Below are 26,202 nucleotides of genomic sequence, written 5' to 3' on the forward strand. Positions count from 1 at the left end.
TTACGTCCAAAAAAATGTGGGAACAAGTCCACAAGTTTAACAGAAGCTTTTCTCCTTACACAATTCCTTTCTTAACAGCTCCAGGTACACAGACAAATATAGAGGAACAGGCAAACATCTTGGGAGAACATTTCTCAAACATTTCTAGTTCTTCACACTACACAGAAACATTTTTAAAGCATAAACATGCAGTGGAGAAACATAGACTTCCAACAACGGGCTGCACAAAAGAACCGTACAATGGTTTAATAACACTCCAAGAAATAAACGAAGTTCTCTCGGCCGGAAAAAAGACGGCACCTGGCCCTGACAATATACATTACGAAATGCTAGCACATCTGTCCCAGCCATCTGTGGAGGCGCTCTTGAAGTTTTTTAACCAAGTGTGGGTGCTCGGAAGATTGCCGAAATCCTGGAAGAAAGCAGTTATTGTACCATTCCTGAAATCCGGAAAACAACCATCCCCTACTAGTTACAGGCCGATAGCCATTACCAGCTGCCTTGCCAAATCATTCGAAAGTGTGCTGAATAAAAGACTAACTTTTCTGATTGAATCTCTTGAGCTTATTGACATCCATCAGTGCGGTTTTAAGAAAGCATGCTCAACAACAGACCACTTAACTCGCCTGGAAAATACTGTCCGAGAGGCTTTTATACACAGACAGCACTGTCTTGCCGTCTTTTTTGACCTCGAGAAAGCATACGACACCACCTGGAGGTTCGGCATCCTTCGTGACTTAGCAGATCTTGGCATCCGTGGCAGGATGTTGAACTGCCTGAAGGACTTCCTTTCCGACCGCTCATTTCAAGTGCGCCTAGGATCAACCGTGTCCAGGGGCTTCGTTCAAGAGAACGGGGTTCCTCAGGGGTGTATTTTGAGCACGACATTGTTTGTTATTAAAGTAAATTCCATAGCCAAAGTAATACCGAAGGCCATTATGTATTCCGTCTATGTTGACGATCTGCAAATAGCCTGCACATCCTCAAACCTGGTAACATGCGAGAGACAAATACAGCTGACAATGGATAAACTGGTGACCTGGGCAGACGAGAATGGTTTCCGGTTTTCCACACAGAAAACCGTGGCCATTCTTTTCTCTATTAAGCGAGGCTTACAGGCTGACCCATTTATACACCTGAACAAAACACAGCTACCGGTGAAAAATGAGCACAAATTCCTAGGCGTAACCTTTGACAAAAAGCTCACTTTTCTGCCTCATATAAATGCGCTGAAAAAGAAAGCCTCCCGATCCCTCAACATACTCAAAGTACTGTCACGAAAACATTGGGGTGCCGACAGGACATGCCTTCTAAAAATTTACCGCTCTGTAGTACGCTCTACCCTTGATTATGGATGTATAGTGTATGGGTCAGCGAGACCATCATACCTTAAACGACTAGATACAGTGCATAACTTGGGTTTGCGTCTCTCCACTGGTGCTTACAGGACATCACCCATTAACAGTCTTTATGTAGAAACCAACAAACCGTCACTCGAGGACCGAAGAACCATGCTCACGTGCTCGTACGTTTTAAAAATTCGTTCGCTTCCCAAACACCTATGTTACCCCATAGTCACAAAGTGCCCATCAAGAACACTTTTTAACAACAAACCACAAGCTATCAGGCCACTCCTCCTGCGTTTCGAAGAGATGTGTCAAAACCTCGGAGTACTGGACACATTACCTGCCATTGCTCGAAGACGAGCTCCACTGCCTCCATGGCACAATTTTCCGGCAATCTGTGATTTTACCCTTACGCAGTTCCAAAACAAACAAACTCCAAAACAACATATAGTACAGGAATTCCTTGCACTCGAAGAAAAATACAGTAGTTTTACGGACTTTTACACTGACGGTTCAAAAACGAATGTGTACGTAGGAAGCGCAGTGGTGCGAGGAAATTCGGAGACAGCAATGCGACTTCCACAGTGCGCATCCATCTTCAGCGCAGAATGTTACGCAGTATGTGTGGCAACAAAAAAAATATTAAATGAGAACCTCAAAAACACTATTATTTACACAGACTCTTTAAGTGTACTTACAGCCCTCCACTCTAGAAATGACTGCATGAAATGACTGCATGAAATTAGTTCAACAGAAATTAAGACAAAAATGGCAGTCGCGTTGGAACAGCGAAGTGAATAATAAACTGCACTTTGTAAAACCAGTTTTGGGTGAATTTAAGTCATGTGTGCACCAGGAACGTTTTAAAGAAGTGGTTTTATGCCATCTGCGAATAGGCCACACGCACCTCACGCACAACTTCCTGCTAACAAAACAAGATAAACCTGGTTGCGAGGAATGCGGAGAAGAACTTACTGTTAACCACATTCTATTCTCATGTGTGAAACTAGAAAAACTAAGAAAAAAGTGCTTCACTCAATTTTATCATGAATACATTCCTTTTCACCCAACATTGCTCTTAGCTGATAATGCCATTGTTAACATACCCTCCGTTTTTAGCTTTTTAAAAGCAGCGGGCGTCCTCGAAAAACTGTAATTTTTGAACCACTGGTTCCCTTTATTACATGATACACCTCAGCCACTTTCTCATTCCTGAGAAGTAGGCTGAGGTTTTTTATTTGATTGGTTGGGAGCCTCAGGATCCTTGCCTAGCCAAGGATAGCCGCTAAGGCTGCCTGACCTTCTTTAAGGCTTTTACCATTAGCGATTTCCAAATTTCTTCTCTTCTTTTACTTGGCAGCACAATGTTTTTAGGTCATCTACGCCATCGGCATTTTTTTGATATTCGTAAACATTCTACAGAAAGCCAATTCTACACCTTGAGTTTGGCGCATGATGGCCTTAGCTGCCTATGTGCCATAAAACCCAACACACACAACACACAACACACGCATATTGTACTTCGCGTTTTTCCATAGTCACTTATGTTACTGCCTAGAGACATGGGGCGGTACCTATAAAACGTATTTAGAATCAATCTTACGCCTGTAGGAGCGTGCTGTTCGTACCATAACCTTTGCAAAGGCAATCGACCCTAGCCGACCACTCTTTCAAGAACTGCGAATATTACCGGTTATCAGTTGCATACAAACTAAAGATAGCTCAAATAATAAACACAGTAATAAGAACTAATGATCCAATTCCTCTTAGACTGTTTAGATCGCCGCTGGGACAAACAAGAGCCGCCACTAAAAATATAGTTAACCTACCGCCTAGTCATAACACTTACGGTCAAAGGTTATTAGAGTACAATGGGGCGCAGATATGGAATGAGATTCCCGATGACATCAAACTCAAACAATGTTTCGGCCTTATTAAAAAACATTTTTCTTGTCTGCCCCGAACTGTGGGACTGAATGCGTTTGTGCTTAGTTTTGTATATTCATGAACCTATTTTTTGTTGTTTTGCAGATTATGTACGTGCTTAACATATGTGCAATGCCGCTATTGTAGCATCTCACGTCTTTTTGTGCATGTATTTTGAATGTGTGCCATTCTTTAGTCAATATTATGTATTTGGACCTTTCACTAGCCGAGCTGGCTATTGGTCCAATTAATTTTTGATGTATTGGTTTTATAAAATAATATGATGATGAGGATGAAAAAAAAAAGGCGGCAATTGGAGAGGGGAGTCGGAATTGCGATCGCTTGAAGGAGAACGTGTTTCAAAGCTCGCGCTTTGTATTGATCAAAGAAAAATTATTGTATTGATTTTTCTTTCATACCTCAAGATGATTTTGAGAGTGGATCTTGTGCGGAGATATAGATTGAAGCATTTTATTGCGGAAAGTTTTTTTTCAAAAGTTAAAAGGCCGGCATCCTACCTTAAGCCGATGTCGAATTGGCCAGAGAAGGCCATAATACAAGCCTAACCCCTTTCTCTGTTTCCTAACCGCAATGCAGCGCTTCAAGATGGCAGCGGCTACCGCGAGAACTACGACCGGCCCTGCACGGGGGAGCCCGGTGAAAAGCAGTGCTGGCTAATGTCCGAGCTCGAGCCGTGGAACCGCCTGCTGTCTCGCACCTACGTAGAGCTGCAGGAACACTCGTGGGGTGAACTAACCATGCGGGGATACAGCTCGCCTAAGAGCTGCATTCCTCAAGCCTCCGACGCCCTCCGGTCCTCCCTTCTGATGCACGTGCTTCTGCAGCAGCATAGGCGAGTGGCGCGTGCGGATGGCCTACGCAAGTCGTGTCTGTCGCGTTTTTCGGTTTTCTATGTCGTACATTGGGGAAAAAAAATTGGGAGTGGCTTCACTTGGCTAACCGATGAGTTCAACGAAAAGCAAGGACGCTTGCAAAGCGTCTGAGGCTTCTCCATGGCTGCTCCGCTACACGTTCGCGACAGCCGCTCTATATTACCCACACGGCCACATGGCTATGACGTGGTATAACTTGGTTTTACGACACCCCCATCAGATGCCATCACGTGGCTTCACACCACCACATCGGATGTTCTTAATGTCAAAGGTCAACCCAAGTCACGAATTGTGAAAGGTCAAAGGTCAACTAAAGGTCATGGGTCAAGGTCAGGGGTCAAGGGTTCGACACCTTACTGTACCACATATATGGTCATTCACGGCTATCCTCGGTTGGGCTGAAGGTTGTTCAAGGTCGTTGTGCTGCCTACCCGAAGGCTGCTTTACCTAGTGTAGTGACGCTTTTCTCTTCACAAAATTGGGAGCACTGGATCTGCATTAAAGGAATGCGAAAGCATTGTTGTTGCTGCCACTGCGGTGATTAGGTGTTCGTTTGTGCTACTAGGTGCTTCGTTTCTACACTTTCTCGTGACTTTGAATGAAGTAGAAAACTTTTCCACGTTCTTTGTCGCGTGACAGTGTTGCATGACTCATAAGTCGTCACTTTCGAGTGACGCTTATCAAATCACCATTGAACAACGTCATCACTTTTTCATTTTTACGACTCATCGTCAGTCACATGGCAATTGTCACATGACCCATAGATGAGGCTTTCGCTTATTCGAAAAATTCCTTGACTCCACCTGCTACAACAGCCTCCAACAGCATTTCGAGCATATCTCTAATACTGCGTAAGGAAATCCGTGATTCTCGAATAATTTTGGCTGTGAAGATCAATCATGAAACTCCAAGCTATAAAGCACAATGGTCTGCAGCTTTAGCTACTAAAAGAGGGCGGGCTAGTGAACATTTTCTTAAGGCATTGAGATGAAGACAGCATGAAAAAAGCACTGACCAACGTCTGGATGTTTGCTATGATTTCTCGCAATGGTGCAGGTGCCTGACCCGTGTTGTACTGAACCAAAATGTCACCTTAATCGAGATGAACATCTTCTGGCATGGCCTGCAGAATGGGGGCGCTGGAGTTCAGTACTTCAAATACATTGGTCCGCTGAGCGACCAGTGCCCCGTGGTGAGCTTTCCTGCCTTCGCTGCCAACAATTTTAGCATGGCGTTACCGTATACTGCTTCCACCAGCTGAGGACATGCACCCGATAACGCTATGCTGAAACTTTTATTTCCAACAAGGGCACTGGTCAAAGGATCTCGCAACGTTTTTCCCTCTCTAGCGGCACCTGTTCGACATGCAGATGTGGTGCCACTCGGTCGCCTGCCTTTCGGCCCTCCATTCCCTGGACATACGGCACGTCTTCTTCGATGATGACGTGGCGCACATGCTGGGCAGATATCTGGCGCGCAGCACCACTCTCAAATGCATCGCCCTTCATGACGTCCAGGTAAAGCGCGCAATTTGTAGTCATTTCCGTTGTGTGTGTGCAACGGCCTCATTTTTTTTCTTTTTTAGACCGTTAAGCTCTACTTCTCGCGTTTCGGGTCTCAGTGTTGGGCAGGAATATAACACAAATCGTAACCCAGTGCTTGCCATGGTAACCGAGGAGATTACTTGTTGAATAAAATAACAGGCTGCAGCGCGACGACCCAGCATTACAACTCGAAACTAAACAATGTCGATCCGGTATATCTCTGTCTGGCAGGCGTCAGTTGGGGCACTTAGACCCAACATTCGTGTAAATTTTTAGGCTAACCGTTTACCCCAGAATGTTCCGGATGGCGTCATGCGATTCAGTGTTTTGTGCAGCATAAACTTACTTGTTAGGTTAGAGCCTAGCTCTAGGCAGGGATGCGAACTGGCGACTTATGTACCCCCAATTTCACGTCTTTACTAATCTTCATATGAATATTGCTGCTCAACCGTTTGTCGCAGAGTGTTCGGGGTGGTAGCATGCGTTTTCGCGTGTCGTGCAACATAAACTTACTAGGCAAGTACGTCTAGCTGGCTGCCTCAGAGTCGGCTCATTTTTTTTATTTAAAACTAGCAGCCTGAGTGCCAGTCTTTAGATGGGACTTGACATACAAGAGATACATCAGCTTAAAAATATTTTAAGCATAGGATTGTAACAAATCACCATGAAGTCAAACCAGCATTACCCCGGCAAGCAGCAAGTTAGATTGCAAAACACAAAAACAAATTAAACAAAACATGACAAAGGAACATAAAGCTAATGGAACGCCATTGTCTGAGAAAAAAATCTGCAAATAAGAACACAGTGAACGCAATTCGACATTCAGGATAGTGAGCGAGAGAATAACTTGCGCATTGAACAACATCAGCAGGTAACGTTTTCCGATGGCGAGCGTTTCTGAGAAGCAATTTTTTTATTTTTAGTTTTTCAGGGATATTCGCCAACCTTTTAAGGGTGATAGGAAAGTGTTGCTCGTGGAGTAGTGGCTTCATTATAGCATATCTTAACAATTGCAAGTTGCTTGTTATAAAGCGAGTAAAGAAAGATTCATTCGTTTCTACCAACGCCTTAAGAGTGGGCTTTCCGAAGTAGCGTCTAGTAAGGGCTGGGTTGGGAATGCCCGTCATTAAATGCGTTATAAATTAGCCTTACCGACCTACTTACGTTGTAGCTTTTCAAGTTTAGTGATGTTAATTTGTGTGTAGTGTTCCAGATAACGGCAGGCAAGCGAGATCGAGTAACAAAACCCTCTCTCGGTGTTACTCACATTGACTTTACCATATAGAATGGGACCCGTATTGTCATGGCATGCATGCACTGCTATACTATGCAAGAATATCCACTGGGGTGGAACATTGGGTTTTCCAAGATTAATTTTACCGAAGTATTATCAGTTATGGGAAAGCGTCGCTGCATGGTATATTTGTACCTGAGTTGACCGCTCCCAGCAATGCAGAATTAGTGCTCCGAACGTCGCAAACCCGATGTGAGAACGGTTAGCTTTACGAGAGGTTGGACGTGCCCGCAATGCAGCAGTAGACTGATATTTCCTTTTTGAAGGGCTTATTTGCAGTCTCAACCCCTGCAATCAAGGCACAACTGGCGTCACATAATATTCTTCGAATTATTGCCGGAACATGGTTCCAAATAAGAGCATGTTGAACACTGTTCCACATAAAACTACTCAGTGCACTGACAAGTTGCACCAGAAATTCTAGTGTTTTCTTAAATGCGGTTCCATTTGTTCAGGTATAATTCTTTCAAAAAATAGTTTCACATAGGTTCCATTGAGGAACTGGACCCTATGTGGAACCAAATTAAGAGTACTAACGGTGGGCACGCAGTACATCTTTGTTGGTGTGCACCTCTCTCGCCCTTCCACCCGCTTACTCAACAAGCAGACACCGTTTGCACTATTTTTTCATGCGCTAGAGTGCACTTTTCGCTGACAGCTGGCACAGCAAAGAGACCTGAGAGGAACTCCGTAACTTGTGACAAACCCACTCTGCTTCCCTGCCTCGGCTGCAGGCGATGGAGGTGACTCTGAGGTCCTCGGCTTCGGAAACACTGTGGGAATCCCCAAAAGAGCGGCCTGGACTTGTGGACCTCAAGAGTGCAAAAAATCTTCAAATACCCGCTTATGCTCGTTAGTCATTCAGAAGCGAAGGCAATGAGTCCTAATGCGTGCAGCAATGATAAGGGTAGGACTGTTTAGGATTGTTTTAGGTTTATGGAGTTTAAGTCCCAAATCGACTCAGGCTATGAGGGACATCGTAGTGAAGGGCTCCAGAAATTTCGACTACCTGGGGTTCTTTAACGTGCACTGACATCGCACAGTACACGGGCTTCTAGAATTTTGCCTCCATGGAAATTCGACCGCCCCGCCCGGCATTGAACTGCGTCTTTTGCGTCAGCCGCCGAGCTTCATAGCCACTGAGCCACTGCGGCGGCTATAGGCACTGTTTAGATCTTACGGGAAAATAACCTGTCAAGTGATGCGTTGTAAAAATTATTGGCTCAGCTTCTGGAGCGGTTCATCCAGGATGGTGAAAGTACAAGAATCAATTCCCGAGTGGTACAATAACCCTTTCACTATGCATAAGTTGAATATTACACTAGAAAAATGTAAAAACTAAACAGCAGGTCCCGACAAGAAAGCATTAGGAGTGAATATCTATTGTCATGCTCTGGGCGTGAGCCCAAGGCTTGGAAACAAGTGAGCTACTCTTGCAGCTATAGCTACAGCTAGGCTGATTTCTCTAACTGCTTATTCAAGCTCGTCGGGAAAAAAAGATAAATATTGGCCTTATTTATTTTTTTTCTTGAGCTCAATGGCCTTCTTAACCAATGCCAGGCTGGGTTCAGGTCTGGCCGGTCAGCAACCGGTCAGCTTCCGACCAGCCCCCTTCATTCGACTCATGTAAAAGATGGTTCTGTTCATAAAGAGCACTGTCTATCTGCATTTTCACCTGAACAAAGAATAAAATACGACGTGGCGTTTTGGTATTCTTCGTGATCTGTGGTCCTTTTCAGTGTCAGAGATTATGCCGAGTTCTATTGATCTCTCCGATCATACCTTCGTGTGTCGCTTTGAAAACACTTTATCCAAGCAGTTAATACAGGAAAACTGCGTTCTTTAAGGTGGTGCTCTCAGCTGCACACTTTTCATAGCTAAAATAATTGGATAGAGAGCCTCCTGCCTCGGTTCATTCCATTCTCTGTTTACGTCGACGAAAAGATAAATTTGACCGTTATTTGACCGCAGATGTTCTATCGCCGAAAAACCCAAGGTCATCTATAGCAGCAGCATCAGCAATTTAACTGCCTTAGCAATAACCGTGAACACCTTATTTTGCTATAATTTGTTTCAAATAAAACGAAAGAGCGGGTCTTTTTTCTATGTCACATTCTTCCGTAATCAGAGCACGCTTTGAGTGACGAGTCTAAAGTTTCGCGTTAGCATGTGCGACGCTTGCCGCTTTGATCTCCCTTACGCATTTATTTGAAACACCGCTTATGTCACTGATCTCAAGTTCCCTGAACAATAGCAAAGTGCGACAGAATGAAGTAAATACTGCGACTCTTGCTTGGTTAGGAATGGGTTTCATTTTTAATTTTTTTAAGTTCCGTGTAACACCCCGAAAGACGCCACCCCGACTCTGGTCAGAATGTAGCCTTTCGGTGCGCAAAGCACCGAAAAGTTTCTTGTCCAATTTCGGCAACTACTGCTTTCCGGAATGAAGTCACTGTGGCCACCTGACTGGAATTTACGCAGGCCGGAGTTGGCGAGGCTATTGCGTTCCTGGGGTACCTGGCCGAGAACAAGACAGTTACAAGTCTCACGCTGCCAGAGCACCTTGTGGTACCACATGATAGCGAAGTTCTCGCAGACGTCGTGCGAAACCACGTCGCTCTTGAAAACCTAGAGGTAAGGAGCACTGCAGATTTTGCTTTTGGGCCATGATAATTTGTATCTTTCACTAAGGCCTTATCCTGCGCCTGGCGAAACCACTCTACTTCACCACATTTTCTAATCCTGTTTCTCTATTTGCTTTCCGTTTACGTTCCTCTGATCATGATATCCCCTGTGTTACGCTAGCATGACTCGATCATCAACACGGCCCTTTTTGTTTCATTCAGGTCGGTCTTCTCCTCTTGGATTCGTTATATAATCGCATGCATCTGATCTTTAATGACACTGCCTCCTTCCCCCTCACTTAACGTTGTCCATATCATTTCTCCTTCGAAAAATCGGTTCACTTTCGTTAATCTAAGATTTCATGATAGCCTCAATGGTCTGGCCCCGTAGGCACGCTGATACCTGCAGGATCGAACTGTCATACGTTATTACAGCGAAAAGCTGGTATAGGCGGCTCACCCACGGTATTCATCATGTCCAGCGCGCAACAAAAGTTGGCTCCTTGCACGTGTGCGACCGCTTACTCTCATACGTGGCTCAGGCACTGTCGCACTTGGCGTGCAGCACATTCACCTTGGCAGTTGCAGTCTGCAGCCGGGAACCGAAATACTCGTCAGAAGCGCCGGCAGTGCCACACTTATCCGCGCGTGGGGAGACACATGAAGCTGTTAGGCTTAACAGGCGATCCGAACATCGTTGCGAGGTTCACGCCACGCATGTTCGAGGGTAACGCAAGCGTAGGTAGGAAGGGTCCTACCTTGCTGCTCCCTTGTCCGTCCACGGTCTGTAGACGGCGCAGCTTCGTATTATATGTGAGGTAACTGCTGAACAAGGTGCTGACATAGTCAAGAAGCGGTGGCAACAGCTTTCTTCTGAATTCTTCTTGTTATGAAGTAGCTTAGACCTTTAGGTTTTAGGGACACTTTTGTGGAGTGCTGCAGGTAATTTTGACGGCTTAGGGTTCTTTAACTTGCAGTGACATTGCACAGTACAGAGGCCTCTATCATTTCGCCTCCATCAAAATGAAACCGCTGCGGCCTGGATCAAACCCGCATCTTTCGGGTCAGCAGCCGAGCAGCATAACAACCAAGCCTGCGCGGCGGCTCTAACTTAGCCATTGTAGGTTCCTTGTGTTTCGGAGGGTCATCCTGGCCATTTTGAGAGGTATCTGTAGATACAGGAGTTGGAAGGGAATGCCCATATGCAAGTCAATCCAGTCCTATTCATCGACTGACACCTTCCTCGCTTTCCTGATTTGCCATCACTTCCTCACTTAAACAGATTTAACCTGTCGTGGCTTCCAGCGCCTGTATGCCTTTTGGGAAGTTTTGTTACATTTAGGCTATCGAAGTTTTGTTCCTTTTTTGGGATATTTTCACAACTACAGGTGTTGCTGTCTAAGACGTAGCAACCACCTGATCATTGTATAATTTCTATTGAGAACGTTATCCAGCTGCATGAGTTCCTGGCTCAAGACTAATATTCTATGGGGTCTATCCGCTTTATTACATTAGCGATTTTTAGCCGCGTGTGTGCAGTCTGATAAAGTTCTGTAGTCACGTAGAGGATGCAGAGCGGCTACCGCCGTCACTTCAAGGTAAGTTAGGGCTGAAGATTTTTGCTGAAAGATGCGGCACGAAAAGAGAAATTTCGTCATCCTTACAAATAGAACAGTATACAAACTTGGAAGTTAGACAGAGACAATATCGCTGACTGTACAGAGTTGCGCCGTGGTGGCTTGCCTATGCCAGCACAAATGATGTCGGTTGCACACGTGTTCGTGGTGCCCCGTTAAGTCCATTCCCTCTAAAGCTTAGGGTATGAAGCCAGATACTGATCTTGTGGAAGTCCTTGGCATTTCGGCGCTTATTCTTCCTCTTTCTCGGGGAAGGACAGATAGGGAAAGAGGGACGAGGATGGCTCTGATGAACACGCATATATGCTACATGGAACACAAAATTTAACAGCAGTTTGGACAACCAAAACTGTAGTTGAATCGGCAGAGCACCGTACGCGACATGCGGAGTTCGTGTCTTCGTATCCCACTGGTGGCATGTGGTTGTCTTTCCTGTATTTTCTAATTATCTTTCAAGAAAGGAATGACCGCAGTATAGTTTGCCATTGATCAACAGGACAATTTTTGAAGGATTAAAAAAATATTCCTTTATACTTTCGTGGCTCCAGTAGGGTTCCCTTCCTTGATACTTTTCTCGGAGAGGTAAATGCTTTTGTAATCTGCGGACGGTACTACGGGCGAGACTGCGTTGTCACGAGTAGTAATCTGCTATTGTTATGGAAGAGCTGAATTATGAATAAGAATAACATGTAGTCATGGGTTTAATATGTACGAAGAAAGGAATGGGTTTGGGCACCAGTACGCTCCTTCTGAGTGGTGAATAGCCTTGTTCTGGAGCTCACGTAATCGATTGTCAGTGTATTCATAAACTCGTAAAAAAATGGACGTTAGCAGCAAAGAATTCGATACTTAGGCTTAAAGTGAAAGTGCATTTATAAAACTCTGAAATCACGTTTTTATTCGTAATTTTCGACATTTGTGTAACTACTATTTCTGGATAACACTGTTGTATCGTCTGCGTGTATTGTATACCCTAGTTCAGTACTGATATTTAAGTAATTACTGGGTCCTTAAAGGCCAAATGATAGACTGTGCTCAATGATCTTCGATATTTTTTTTCAAAATAATATGGTCGATTGTGTTGCTCTGCTAAAGATTCATAGAGCTTGTTTTTGGTGGAAAAAATTTTCGTGTCGCGGCCGGCATCTTATGTTCGCAAATAATCAGAAAAAAGCAAATTGTTAGGAACGAAGTTTTTGAAGCGTCACTGTTATTTTTTTTTTTTGCTCGAATGAAAGACATTATGCTTTTATATAGAATACTTTAAAACATTTTTCCCTAAAACAAAAGTACGAAACCGTAGTGCTTTATTATTTTACTCATTTTTACGTTCTCAATGCGCTCATTCAAGCTGTTATTTCACGTTATGCTGGAGAGACAGAAGCTGCCAATAATTTATGAAAAAATGTACAGCACGTAAGAATAAAAATCCAAAAAATGATTAACTTGCTTTTTAAGCGTATACAACGTCAATTGCTTAGGGAGGTAGTCAAAGTATAGATACAAAGTGTAGTACCTTTCACTGTACTTTTCAATAGCTTTAATTTCAGAAAAATTGATGGACACGTTTTTGTTTCATTTGACCAAATAATTTTGTAAGTCTAGAACCTGCACCCTACAATAGCAGCGCGGCAGTGCACGCCAACTCGATGGCACCACTCGGTGGTGTTCCGAAGCTCGCTATACCTCATGGTGAAAGTTACGTACGATAAAGGCAGAGCATCTGTGTCGTGATGTGCACAAAGAGACGGACAAAGGCAGGCGACAGCACAGGGCCATTTTTTTGCGGTTTTGCTTTTCATATAGTTCCACCACTTGTCCTGCAGCTATGCATTCCTTGGTAAAAGAAGAATGCCACCGCATCAAAACTGTTGTACGCACCCAAATTCAAATAGGATTTTTTCCTTCGCCCTTTGAAATCCTATGTTCTAGAGGGTGATACTATCTTTGGTCTCTTGTTTTTTGTTGTGAGGAGTTTTAGACCTCGGATGTTTTGAAGGCCATTCTTACTACCTGGCTGATGAGTCTATGAGCATAAACACTTTCTCTGTTCTGCCTCGACGCAATAAATACGGTCTGATACCCACCATCAAACATAATGCATTTATTTCTTCCTTCTGGCTGCAGATCAGAGGCACCACTGAGAGCACTCCTTCTGCCGTGCTTCGGGCTGCGCTGCAGAGCTCGAGCCTCAAGTCCCTCACGGTGAACTTCTTTACCATTCTTGCCGAGGACATCGAGGCCATGGCCGCCGCCTTGACGCAGCGTCCGCCTTCATGCACGGCAGGGACCGACGCTACTGCAGGGCTCACACCGGCATCCACAAGTCACCTGGAAAGCCTCACATTCTACTACTGTACACCGTGCGATCCACGTCTGCAGCGGGCTTATGCAGCCCTTATCGGAGGCAAGAACTTGGCGTTTTGAATTGCAGCATGGTTCATAAAAAAGTTTAAGTGCCAAAAGGTTAATAAACTAAACTAAATGGGTAAGTAGGATAGAGATAGAGCACGTGAAAGCGTTGCTTTCTCCTTTGATTTTTCTTTCACTGCAAATTATCCATGCAATACCGACGTGCCTAATCACTTACGCTCTGTGACAGGTTAATAGAGATTTGCTCTGCGGATTGTTTCAGTCTGTCCCTTCGATTCGGAAGAGGGCGATAAAGGAAAGGTTCTGAAATATAACTCGCAGACTTTTCACCGTCACTCGGAGTTAAATAACTAGATTTCTGAATGACTTCGCCCATCCCAACGTTAGTTTTAATAACACTTCATTCACGTTACCATGGGAGGCAAATCCCCGAGGCTACCTTCGGCTGAAGCGGCCCCGTATGTTCAACGTCCGACTGCATATTTTTTTCCAAGAAAGAAGGGAAACGCTAGAGTTTACGAAGCTCATTGTGTTCCTTCATACTGATATCGTTACCGATGAGACAACAGTTTTTCAACAAGGCAGTAATTACAAGCATTATAAAAACCAGTTCTGTCGTAACATCCTCTTAGAGACATTAACTGCTCTACGAAAAGAGATTGCCCGCTCCTCGAGCAGGTCTGCACACCCTGGATATTTGTCATGTGACATTCCCAAACTTGTTGCTCTCATCTCTCTAAATATTTTCATGCCTGTTTGCAGCAGTATTTCCAAGCCTGTTTTGTAATACGTTGCCTGTCCTGTTTCAATTTAGTTTACTTGCTTCTCTTCCCTTACTATTCGTTTTCTCTGCCTTTTTCTCTATTTCCTCTTTTTTTCATTATGCCTTTTGTGGTCGCAGCGTTAACGGTTATCGCGAGCTTAAAGTTGTAGTGAGAATTCCATTTCTATGGATATCGCTGCTTTTATGTTACCAGAGCATTTATTTGTCACTTTTGTAAGTAATCAATTCTTGATTAGTTACAAAACTCAACTGCTACTTCTACTTTTCGAGTTAATACTATTGAATTAGATGGCATTGATCGATCTCAGGCTCATCCCATTACTACTTCTTTACGCAACATAATTTTGTCATGTTTCGCGCGGGGTACGGGCACCAGAAGCCTGCGTCTCTTACCAACACCTACGTGCCCGCGTCTGTGTCGCCGCGCAGGCGGCCTGGTGGAGTTGAAGATACGTGGGTTCGCCGTGAGCGAGGAGTTTGCGATCAACGCTGCATCCCAGCTGCGCATGGACTCTCGTCTCCGTGTGCTCGACATAAAGAATAACAAGCTTTCCGCCGCCTCAGTCTGTGTCCTCGTCCAGGCGCTCGGAGTAAGTGGAGTACATCATTATTTCAATGTTTAATATTTACGGTCGCGACCCTTAGCACTATTCCAGCTGGCGCACTGCTGTTGTGGGCTGGGCATTAATATTTTTAAAATTTTTTAAGCCCACTATAACCTCTATCCGGGGAAGGATATATTACCGAGTAAATAACTTTTCTAACCACGGAAATCAAAAATAGCTGCCGCGGTGGCTCAGTGGTTATGCCGCTTGGCTGCTGACCCGAAAGACACGGTCTCGATCCCGGCCGTGGCGGTTGAATTTCGATAGAGGCGAAATTGCAGAAGCCCGTGAACTGTTCGATGTCCGGGCATTTAAAGAACACCTGGTGGTGGAAATTTCCGGAGCAATTCACTACAGAGTCCCTCATAGCCTGAGTCGCTTTGGGACGTAAAACCTCCCTAAACCATAAACTTCGCTTTGAATGTTGGCCGCCATGGTGGGGCTCAGTGGTTAGGGCGCTCGTCTACGGATCCGCAGTTCCCGGGCTCGAACCCGACCGCGGCGGCTGCGTCTTTATGGAGACAAAACGCTAAGGCGCCCGTGTGCGGTGCGATGTCAGTGCACGTTAAAGATCCCCAGTTGGTCGAAATTGTTCCGTATACCTTCCACTACGGCACCTCTTTTTTCCCTTGTTCGTTCACTCCCTCCTTTATCCCTTCCCTTACGGCGCGGTTCATGTGTCCAACGATATACGAGACAGATACTGCGCCATTTTCTTTCCCCAAAAACCAATTAATATCAATTTTCATGGTACCCGCGGTGGTGGCTCAGTGGTTAGGGTGCTCGACTACTGATCCGGAGCTCGGGGTTCGAACCCGACCGCGGCGGCTGCGTCTTTATGGAGGAAAAACGCTAAGGCGCCCGTGTGCTGTGCAATGTCAGTGCACGTTAAAGATCCCCAGCTGGTCGAAATTATTCCGGAGCCCTCCACTACGGCACCTCTTCCTTCCTTTCTTCTTTCACTCCCTCCTTTATCCCTTCCCTTACGGCGCAGTTCAGGTGTCCAACGATATATGAGACAGATACTGCGCCATTTCCTTTCCCCCAAAACCAATTATTATTATTATTATTATTATTATTATTATTATTATTATTATTATTATTATTATTATTATTATTATTATTATTATTATTATTATTATTATTATGGCGCCATTGCTCCGCACGCACCCTCTGCCGTGCGTATTGCGCAATGCGCGCAGCGTGCTCGCTTTTCTAACACGTCGCCAGGAGAACGAATTCGCTACTTGTGCTGGAGGACTGAGTACACATGCTTCGCTCATTACGAGACAACAAAGACACTGTTGTTGACGCATGCACTGTTCCGGCGGCAGCACAGCACGTAGGCGCTAGATAGCAGACGGAAAGTTTCACGAAAGATTGTTCAGGTTCGCCTCAGTGTCCTCCCTGCGGTTCGGGGAGGTGTTCTTCCGCTATTCCGAGGCTAAAGTTTCTCGCCTCGCGCCGACAACGGCAGCTAAAAGCGTTTCATGCTTAAAAAAACAAAATTAAGCGGAGCCCATCGCTGCCGATCCCGGGCTAGTTGAACGGCAGACGAACAGAAGAGAGCGTGACTGGGAGAGGCGCGGAAGAAACAAAGGAGCCCAGTGCTGACGTCAAGCAGCCTGTTTCCCGCTCGCTGCTGCCGCATAGCGCCTCTTAAACCTGCGATTACACAGCTCCTGAAAATAGGTCACAAAAATTATTTCGTCGATTGTATAGAGTTAAGGCACTTTGTGCGCTTATGAGTGCAAACTTGGCATTCTCCTCGAACATACGGTGCTTTTTTAGGCCCACCAGCACATGCAGCGAATGTCAAAACGGCGACCTTCAAAGTGTGGCCTCCACCATTTTTGTTCAGACTAGTTTGGCTACCAGTATTCATATTGTCACGTAGTGGTGACGGCAGTCGAAGCAGCGATGAAGACGGACGAAAGGATCTTCTAAAAGAACTGTTTATTGGGCTGACTTGCACCCAAAATGGACTGAATCACTCGGCGGCGGCGAAGCGACAAGCGTGCTCGGCGGTCGTCGAACAGAATGCCCGCCGCTGTCGGCCGTGCTCAATTTAAAGCTGATAGCGAACATTCGAGATAAAGGGCGTAAAGTTACTAGAACATTCCGGAACAACGTAGAATCAGCTTTGCCTGGCTGCGATCAATCGAGATAAATCTAGTCGCGTCTTGCGTCGCAAACAAAGCGATAAGGTGGTGTCGCGGCAGATTTGAAAAACGAATAAACACTGCAAATATTCGCGGCAATATCTATCTTTTTTTTCTGAATTTCAAGCTTGATGTGCAGCTGGACAAGGAAGATGTTTCCACGATCCATTGGTGTATATTTGACAAATGGTCGCATTTGCATCTTAGATTCTTAACATTGTTACACTTCGTACATATTCAGCACAGCAAATTGGAATTAGGCCGCTGATGCGGTTCAGTGGTTATTGTGCTCTGCTGCTAACCCGAAAGACGCGGTTCGATCCCGGCCGCGGCGGTCGCATTTCGATGGAGGAGAAATGCAAGAGACCCGTGTACTATGCGACGTCAGTGCACGCTAGGGAACCCCAGGCGGTTGAAATTATCCGGAGCCCTCCACTATGGGTCCCTTATAGTTTTTTGTTAAACTCAATAAGACCTAAAACAATCTAGTTGCAACCGGCTGATTAACTGTGATATATAAAAGTCAACTTATCAAAATTTGTTAATCCGCCAACTAGTTAACATGATTCGCCATTTTTCAGGCATCCGCCAGCACTGTTGTTACTTGGCCGAAAAAGCCACCTTTCTACCTCATCGTACCCAGCAATTCTGGACAAAAGCATTTTTGAGCGGGAAACCGTTTATGAACGCAATTTTTTCATATAATGTAAGATTTCACTATAACAGTCAATATACCCACTGATCACCTGACGTGATTCTTGTATTTTTTTCTATTAACATTTTTGTTATCGTCAAAAGCGTTCCCCATTGGTTTTCTATGGCAGTCTTATCTGCTCGATGCGATCGCTGTAAACACTTTAAGAGAAAGATTTTGCTGCAAATCAGAACAACGGACCATTATTTTCAATATTTCGATAACAGTGTCTTGAAATTTGTAACTTTCAAAATATTTGCCTGAGAAAACTGGACCTGAAAAACCCCATTTTTAAACTTAGTGGCGGACTTCCTTTAAGCACCTGGTGTATTAATAGTGCATACAGATTTGATAGGCTTATTTCGCGCCGGCAGCCATACAATTCCGTCCTAGACCTGCTAGATTGAAGAGATACGCTATGTATTCTTTGTATCGGTAACAGTGGAAAATGATTCTGCTGCAAGGACGCATCACCAGTTGCACCTGTAAATGTCGTATTTACCACACCGTCCAGTATTAAACGCTTTGCATCAACAGGTGAATTATACGCTGGAGCAGATGGCCTGCAACCTGTACTGCTCGACGCCTGACCTCGACCTGCTGACAATGTTCAACGCCATTCGAGAGCTCGGTGCGTCGTCGCGTATTGACGTCGACTGGTACGAGCCCCTGCCGTCGTACGTCGCTCAATTCGGAGGCTTGTGCAGAATATCTACCCTCCTCCTAGACCTGGCCAACTGCAGTGCAGAAGACGCAAGAAACCTTCTCGAACCGCTGGTCTCCGCCACGAACATTACTAAAGTGGGCATTGAGTGCGATGAACCTGCGGGACACGCTGTTGTTGAACAGCTGGTCGACGCACTCTGCAAGACCAAGGCCATCAGGTGGGCACCATTTGCTTTTATTTCAATCCCTCCTCAGTCCTATACTGTTACGAGTGACACCGGGGTTTAGTAGAATGAAAAAATGTGGCAGTGTCTTAACTTGCCTAACACTGGAATTCAGCGAAGAGCAACCATGTCTGAGGCTCGTCCATGGCAGCTCCCCTACACGCTCGCGATAGCCGTTCTATATATACCCAGACGACCATGTGGCTATGACGTGGTATCACATGGTCTTACGACACTCCCATCGGTTGTGATCACGTGGCTTCGCATCACCCCATCGGATGTTCGTAAGGTAAAAGGTCACCCAAAGTTAAAGGTCAAAGGTAAGCTAAAGTTCACGAATCAAGGTCACTGGTCAAGGGTTCGACACCATAACTGTACTGCATATGGTCATACACGGCTATCCATGGTTGAACTGAAGATCGTTCAAGGTCGCTGTGCTGCCTACCCGAACACTGCTTTACCTAGCGTAGTGAAGCTTTTCGCTTCAAACCTGAGTGAGTTGGCGAAGTTTTGTTTCTCTGTTTCTGTCCTTTTACTGGTCCTTTTGCGCTGTTCGTTAAGCTAAACAGGTGTTCGTCCCGACCCGGGACTGTGCATTAGCCCAAGTCGCTTAGGACTCGCCACTCGCCAACGAAACCACGGTCCTGTACAAAAACAAAAAGAAAACACAGGTTAACAAGGAACATTACTGAAGCGTTCCATATTCACAAAAACGAATACTTGGTCACAAGCACCTTCTTTACACGTGTTCATGATTGTGAACTAAAATATCTAGATTCAAGTGATTGAGATATCAACAAGTCTCTTGGTGTTGCACACGCGCTCCAGGTTTATGAAAATAGTGTGTTTTCTTTCATGTTTTTCGTTTAGAGCCCAGTTGTTAGTCAGCGCCGCTTCTGTCTACTTCCTCTGTCCGTTGTCTCTGCGCTATTATTCATTCAGCATGTATGAACTAGCTCCACCTCGCCACAATAAGGCACTTTTCCCTAAATAGACTCGACCACATGAAGAAGAGACCTCAAAGGTAATTTGAGCGTCATATTCTGTGTACTGTTTTTTCCGGCAAACAACTCGTGTTTCCTTACTTACTTACTAGAAGACAAATCATCAATATTTAGCAGGCGCTGCGAATAGATTTGCATTCTGCCTGTTGGCTACTTTCTGCACGTTATGCGAGAGTGTGGGATATGCTATGATATGCAGTGGTTTCTTATAAGGCGGTCTGTTTTTCTTCGCTGTGCCCTTGATCTTTTCCAAAAGGCTATCGTGACGCTTCAAATCCGTCAAAGCGTAATTTGCGTTTCGGAACCTATCGCTTTCCAAAGAAAATGTTTCACGAACGCAATGCTCCAAGCTTTTGTTTAGCGTTGCTTGAGGAGTATTGGACAAAATGGCACGTTCTACTAGCTTAGGGCAAGGGCTGTCAAATGGTAAAAAGGCCTTTTTCTTCAGCAGATTAGACATCCGCCGTACCAACGCGGCTATAAAACCAATTAATATTTAAATCAAGAAATTGAACGATAGTTGACGTAGTGGTTTTGCATGTGAACTGGAGACCTCCGCGCTTCGATGGAGGCTATCGTACTTTTTTTTGTGGCGACAACTTTTCTCTCAGACGAGGGAATAACACCCCATTAACACCCGAGTATGAAGCTAATAATAATAATTGGTTTTTGGGGAAAGGAGATGGCGCAGTATCTGTCTCATATATCGTTGGACACCTGAACCGCGCCGTAAGGGAAGGGATAAAGGAGGGAGTGAAAGAAGAAAGGAAAAAAAAACTGGTGCCGTAGTGGAGGGCTCCGGAATAATTTCGACCACCTGGGGATCTTTAACGTGCACTGACATCGCACAGCACACGGGCGCCTTAGCGTTTTTCCTCCATAAAAACGCAGCCGCCGCGGTCGGGTTCGAACCCGGGAACTCCGGATCAGTAGTCGAGCGCCCTAACCACTGAGCCACCGAGGCGGGGCCGAGTATGAAGCTCGCATCTTAATTTGTAAGAGCCCCATCAAATTTTTCTCCTTCCGAATTCTAAATTAGGACAAGTCAGCGCTTTTAGGTGAACTCACAAGTACATACCTTGAGTCGTATAGTAAAGCCCCTATGCAAACCCCACTCCCTAAATGTCTTAGCTAAGAAGGAACCTTGCCCTCCCCTTTCGAGAATAGCGAGAGAGCAAGAGAGAGATAAATAACATTAATGACCAAGGGGTTTAGGACACGTAGATCTCTGGGTCCCTGCACTACCCCCACCGCACTATACGTTCATAAGATCATGGAGTTCTATGATGAGGGCCGCTTCTTCTGGCGAACTTCTGCCTGGCCTGATCTGTCTAGTGCAGTAAGATCTCACATTCCTCCCAAGTGATCAGGAGCTCCGGGTCCCGCAAAGAGGATGGTCCGTAGGGCATTCAAGGAGAATTTGGGTAAGAGCAGCGTGGGGGTGGGTGCACTGGGTACAGGATGGGGTGCGCGCTCCCGGGTGGATGCTGGAGAGCAAATAGCTCCCATTTCGAGAATAACTTATTTTTAGGGAAGACGTACAATTGAGAAGCACACCAGGTGGCCCAGCCTCTTTTGTCAGATTAGATAATTTGCCCAGCAAGGTGCACAAATTACTGGACTAGAGAGGACTGATCATGTGGCCCGCCATGTTTGATTTAAAAACCTCGGAATATGAGACCAGCGTGAGATGTTTTCCGCAGTTTAAAGCGTCAATTCTGGAAACAGTTTGTCTTGCTTCACGACGGAAACAGCACAGGGGAAGTCTCGTGACTGATTGTTTTTTCTTTTAATGGCGTATACGGTGAACGGTTGTTTCCTTGTGTACTGATTGCGTCGCAGTTTTCCTGACTGTCATTATTCTCCCGAGGAAGTGGTGCTGCTCCAAACAGCTACTGCTGCTTTTTTACCGTCTTCACGTTGAAGCGACTGGCATTTCGTTTATGCAGGGATTTGAACCTGCTACTCAATTGGCCTGAAAACCACATCGTCAGCGTACTCCGGTCACTGGAACAGAACCGTAGCATTTCGGAACTCGACATAGGCGGGATGACTTTCAACAGGAGGTCAGCCAAGGCTCTGGCCAGGCTGGTGGAACAGAACCGCACGCTAAACAAGATTTTCGTGAACGTGGACGAGGAAGACTCCGGTGGATGCCCGCAGATTCGTACCGTCTGCCGAGAACTCAAGGAAGCCATACCTCGTAACCGCTTCCTGACCACCGTGGCTGTCAATTCGCTATCCGGCAACTGCGCTTCAGATATCGTCATCAAAGAAGCCCTCAGGCGAAACAGAGTGAGTCTATAGTAATGATACAGAAATATGTAAAGTGATCACTTCGAGCGCTCTATCATTTTTCTTTTGAAGATAAGCAACCTTCTAGTGCTACTCAGGACAGGTATGTACCCGAAATAGAACATCGGGCTCATCCAATTGCGGGGTAGGGACGCTGGATGCAATAGTAGTTATTGTAGTGATATCTTGTCTACGCAGCATGTCAGAGACCCACTCATGCCAGAGCAATTGAGACTGTTCGTGATCTCGCCTTGTCGAAGGTACAGATGCTTTATTGTAGACTGGTGTGTGGCAGGTCAGTTTTTCATGGTTCCTTTTGATGAAAGTCATGGCGCGGTGGAGCTGAAAGTTGCAGTCAAAGCCACTATTACACAAAATCCTCACACGAGCACCCTCACTGCGCTCCGGCGCCCTGTGTGAACCAAGCACTGAAAGAATTGTTTATTCCTCTAAATAAGTTCGTGTGGCTATAGCGATAAGCACTAAACTTCAGAACAAACGAGAAGTACGCCTAAACTCTCATACAGGGACGCCAGAGCACTCTTGCATTGGAAATTTGACCTCAGCGGTGGCCTAGTGGTCTGACCATCCGCCTCGCATGCTGTAGGGGCAGGGTTCGATCCCCAGTGCCGCCGGGTACCCACCAATAACACAATGAGCACAAGTTTTCCTCTGCCTGATGCTCGGCTTATTTAGGGTGAAATGCTTGAAAGTGGGTCTTTGACCATACCTCTTGAAAAGATGAAAATACCTTGTGTCACGGCGTTCTTTGGCCACAGATGCCCTTGCGCCAGAAAAATCCATCATCGCATGGAAATTCGATTTCCCTGCAAATGCTGCAACTTCTGTTGATGTCATCGCAGCTTCGCATTTTCACATCACTTTCGTTATTCATAGTCTTTGTACCACGCTGCACGGCTAGTCTGCTTTGAGAGCAACGCCATACCTGGCTATAAGCTTAATCTAGCGAGCTTTTGACGCCTCTCCTATTGCGGCGACCACCTTGTACACAAACGCGTGAGGTTTAGGTTATTTTCCTGTTCAGGCATTGCAGGCCGCTGCACTAAGAATACGTAATGTTACTGATAAATGAGAACTTATTTTCTTCACGGTGGTTATAAGACTGTCAAATGTTTACGGCGTTTATTTTCGATGTATTGTTGAGTGGTAATCGATAACTTTTTTTCACTAGGTCGGTTGAGAAATATTTTTTCAGTCCATAATTCATCCTCATGTTCCTTTTTCTAGTTGTTTTTGTTTCACTGCCTTTGTCTCCTCAAGCCATTCCTTGCTATACAATACAGAGGAAAATTATGAAGGCAACCATGGGCAACTTTATATATTGCTGGCCATGTGTAATTTCTGTCCTGAACGCCTTGTAGACTTCAAAAGGAGAAAAGAGTGTATAAGTAAAAATACAAACAAGTAAAATGGTTAAACAATGCTGGTTGACAGTTCGATGACGTTCAATATCTTTTTCCACCCAAATATCGCTGTAAAAAAAGTATTTATGGTGCAGGAAACGGCGTCGCTGCATACTACACTGTGCGTTTTATGCCTCTACCGGTGACGCGCCAAAGAATAAGCGTTAAGCCTCCAGGAAGCCCTCATTTTTGAGCGACAGCTCCTTGGACCCGTACGATGTGTAAACTGCGTCGGCGTCACCGTCGTGCGCCATTCTAAACAGTTTTCAGTTGTGCCTTTGAGTGCTAGCTGAAACAACGGCAGGAATTTATGCACCTGCTCCCTCCCAGTCACCTCCTCCTCCTCTTGCATTCCTAAGCACTTTGCTCATATCTTTTCCTGTGCTGTGTCTCCCGGCTGGTTTAAGAAGATTCAGTACCAACTCGTCCAGTCGTCAGCCTAAGCAGCTATCGGGTCGAATGCCTAATTTCGCAGTTCGCACAATTCGCGTTCACGGAGCTGGGATACTTAGGACGAGGCACAAGATGCAAAATCTGGTCTTTGCCGCCGCATTTCGAAAGAGACTAACTACAAACATGCTGGTATTCAGTTCAAAGTAGGCGCATGTGACACATGCCAAGATTAAGCAGAACGTTCAGTTGGGTGACTTCGTACAGATTCATTCTTGTAAAACAGCGGCTTTATCGCTTTTAGTGTAACATGTGATGCACTTTGTTTTTATAGCGAAAGCTTTACTTGCCACGAAGTCGCGATTTCGCCGTGGCGGTGCTCCGAGGAGGCACATGACGTCACAACGCGCGCCTCGCCGCGGAGCCGAACCGGTCTGGCCGGGCCGGCGGCGGTTGGCGCACTCGGCGCGAAGTAGACACGTGCTCCAAGTTTCCGCCAGTGCGTTCAGATTGCACCGAAGCCGCCGAACGCGTCGGTGGTCAAGCGCAGTTGGAGTATAGAGGATCTAGCTTTGGCCGACGTGACGTCGCAGTGCAGCGCGTGTGTTACGACGGAGTATAAGCGCGCCTTAACAGAGCCTGCGCGTAACCGCTAACCAGCGTATTCGGTGGCAGCATCTATGGGAGCCACTGAAACCCCCCGCACAATCACTGAATAAAAAAAAACCTGTGCCGAGGCTCGGAATCGAGCCACGGCCTTTGCCGTATGAGGCGGAGACGCTACCACTCGGCCACGACGGCTCAAGCTTTAACCATGAATAAAGGCACATCTAGTGAATGCACTCTTCCGATGCAGAAGTCTCCGCGCTTTCGCTACATATATCCTGGCTAAACAGAGCTCGGCCATCAGCATTTTTTTTCTTTCAAGCGCCAGTTATTGCTATTAAAAACTTACTAGAGAGTCAGTGCTCGTCCCGTGTCCTTCTTGCTCCTGTCCGTCGTAGTTCGCGCTGTTTTGCAAAAATGAATCCCAAGATTTTTGCATGCTTCATTGCCTTCCTCAGCCAGCGCCTCATTATTCTGCCTGCTCCCACTTCATACTTTCTATATTGTGCACCTTTCCTGTGCTTCCTGCGGCTTTCTTGCACCTCTTTGTTATCGTCTTGTGAACAATCCTGGATACCATCTAATTCCCACTTCCAGCGAGAGCTTCTACAAAGGCTCATGCATTCTATTACCACGTTATCTGCATGCACCCCTTTATGAAAATTGGTTTTTCATGGCAGAAAGTGGCGCAGTATCTGTCTCACATCTCGGTGGTCGAACCGCGCCGCAATGGAAGGGTGGAAGGCGGGAGTGAAAGAATAAAGAGGTGCTGTAGTGGAGGGTTCCGGAATAATTTCGACCACCTGGGGATCTTTAACGTGTGAACAAGGCGAGTGAGATGGCGCGGTGGGCCTCTACGCTGTTACGTCTTCACCTGGAGGGAGAAAATTTTTGGAATCATAGCATACGGCCGCGTTCGAGCCGTTTACCAAAAGAAACTTTGTGGTGTCGTCGTTCTGTTGATTGCAACATTCTGGATGAGTCCCACTAAGAGATGGAAACCCATTTCTCGCTTTTGCGCAGCGTCATTCTGGGTTACTCGAAGACTTAACTTGTCACGCTCCTCTTTCTCGAAAACGCAGATGCTAGTCAATCAAGCTGTCCACTTCGTCAAGGGATCCGACAGTAAGAAAGACGCCTTGGCCTTCGAGACCTTGCAGCACTCTCGTACTCTTGTGAGACAGCTGTGCAAGGACAGCGGGGATCCTGACGAGGCTTCTGCCAGGGGCAAGATCGACAAAGCTCGCAGAAGGCTGACTCTCGACTACTTCATCTTCACGGGAGTCGTCAAGGACAAGGTTGCCTGCCACCCCCGTTCGAAAAGAAAGCCCGGGTTCGACAAGCTCGACAAGCATGTGCAAGCTCACATCTGCTCGTACCTCAGCCTGACAGACGTCATGGATGTCTAAGGCGCCGCCACCTCTCGAGGGGAAAGCCAGTTCGCAGCAGACAGTAGAGGTTAACTGCTGTACAGACTGACCCTAAATTCTCACCGCCAAAAGTGCTTTGTGATGAGCCACCCGATCATAACTCATCACCGTGCTACATCAAAGTCCTATGAGCTCTTTTTGCTTTTCGTCTATTTCATGCATTAGTTGCTGATCTAAGACCATTCTAGAACAATAGAATAGATCATAAATTGAGGCAGTCGTTCCATAATTTTTAATTCCTGATATGTTGGTTTTCATGTTGTGTCCTGTGTGTATCGCCG

At 45.8% G+C, this 26,202-nt stretch overlaps 1 protein-coding gene across 1 annotated transcript in view; it reads left to right on the forward strand.

The window, feature by feature from the left end:
* LOC144108299 (uncharacterized) overlaps positions 1-25,900 on the forward strand; it is a 30,894-nt gene extending 4,994 nt beyond the window's left edge. The window contains exons 2-10 of the mRNA XM_077641564.1: positions 3,870-4,125; positions 5,222-5,357; positions 5,515-5,682; positions 9,485-9,637; positions 13,392-13,671; positions 14,851-15,011; positions 18,420-18,766; positions 21,726-22,071; positions 25,574-25,900. Of these exons, the coding sequence (XP_077497690.1) occupies positions 3,870-4,125; positions 5,222-5,357; positions 5,515-5,682; positions 9,485-9,637; positions 13,392-13,671; positions 14,851-15,011; positions 18,420-18,766; positions 21,726-22,071; positions 25,574-25,900 (2,174 nt within the window). The remainder of the gene's footprint in view (positions 1-3,869; positions 4,126-5,221; positions 5,358-5,514; positions 5,683-9,484; positions 9,638-13,391; positions 13,672-14,850; positions 15,012-18,419; positions 18,767-21,725; positions 22,072-25,573) is intronic.
* The last annotated feature ends 302 nt before the right edge of the window (positions 25,901-26,202 follow it).

The sequence above is a fragment of the Amblyomma americanum genome, chromosome 10 (genome assembly GCF_052857255.1).
Source record: "Amblyomma americanum isolate KBUSLIRL-KWMA chromosome 10, ASM5285725v1, whole genome shotgun sequence".
NCBI classification, from domain to species: domain Eukaryota; kingdom Metazoa; phylum Arthropoda; class Arachnida; order Ixodida; family Ixodidae; genus Amblyomma; species Amblyomma americanum.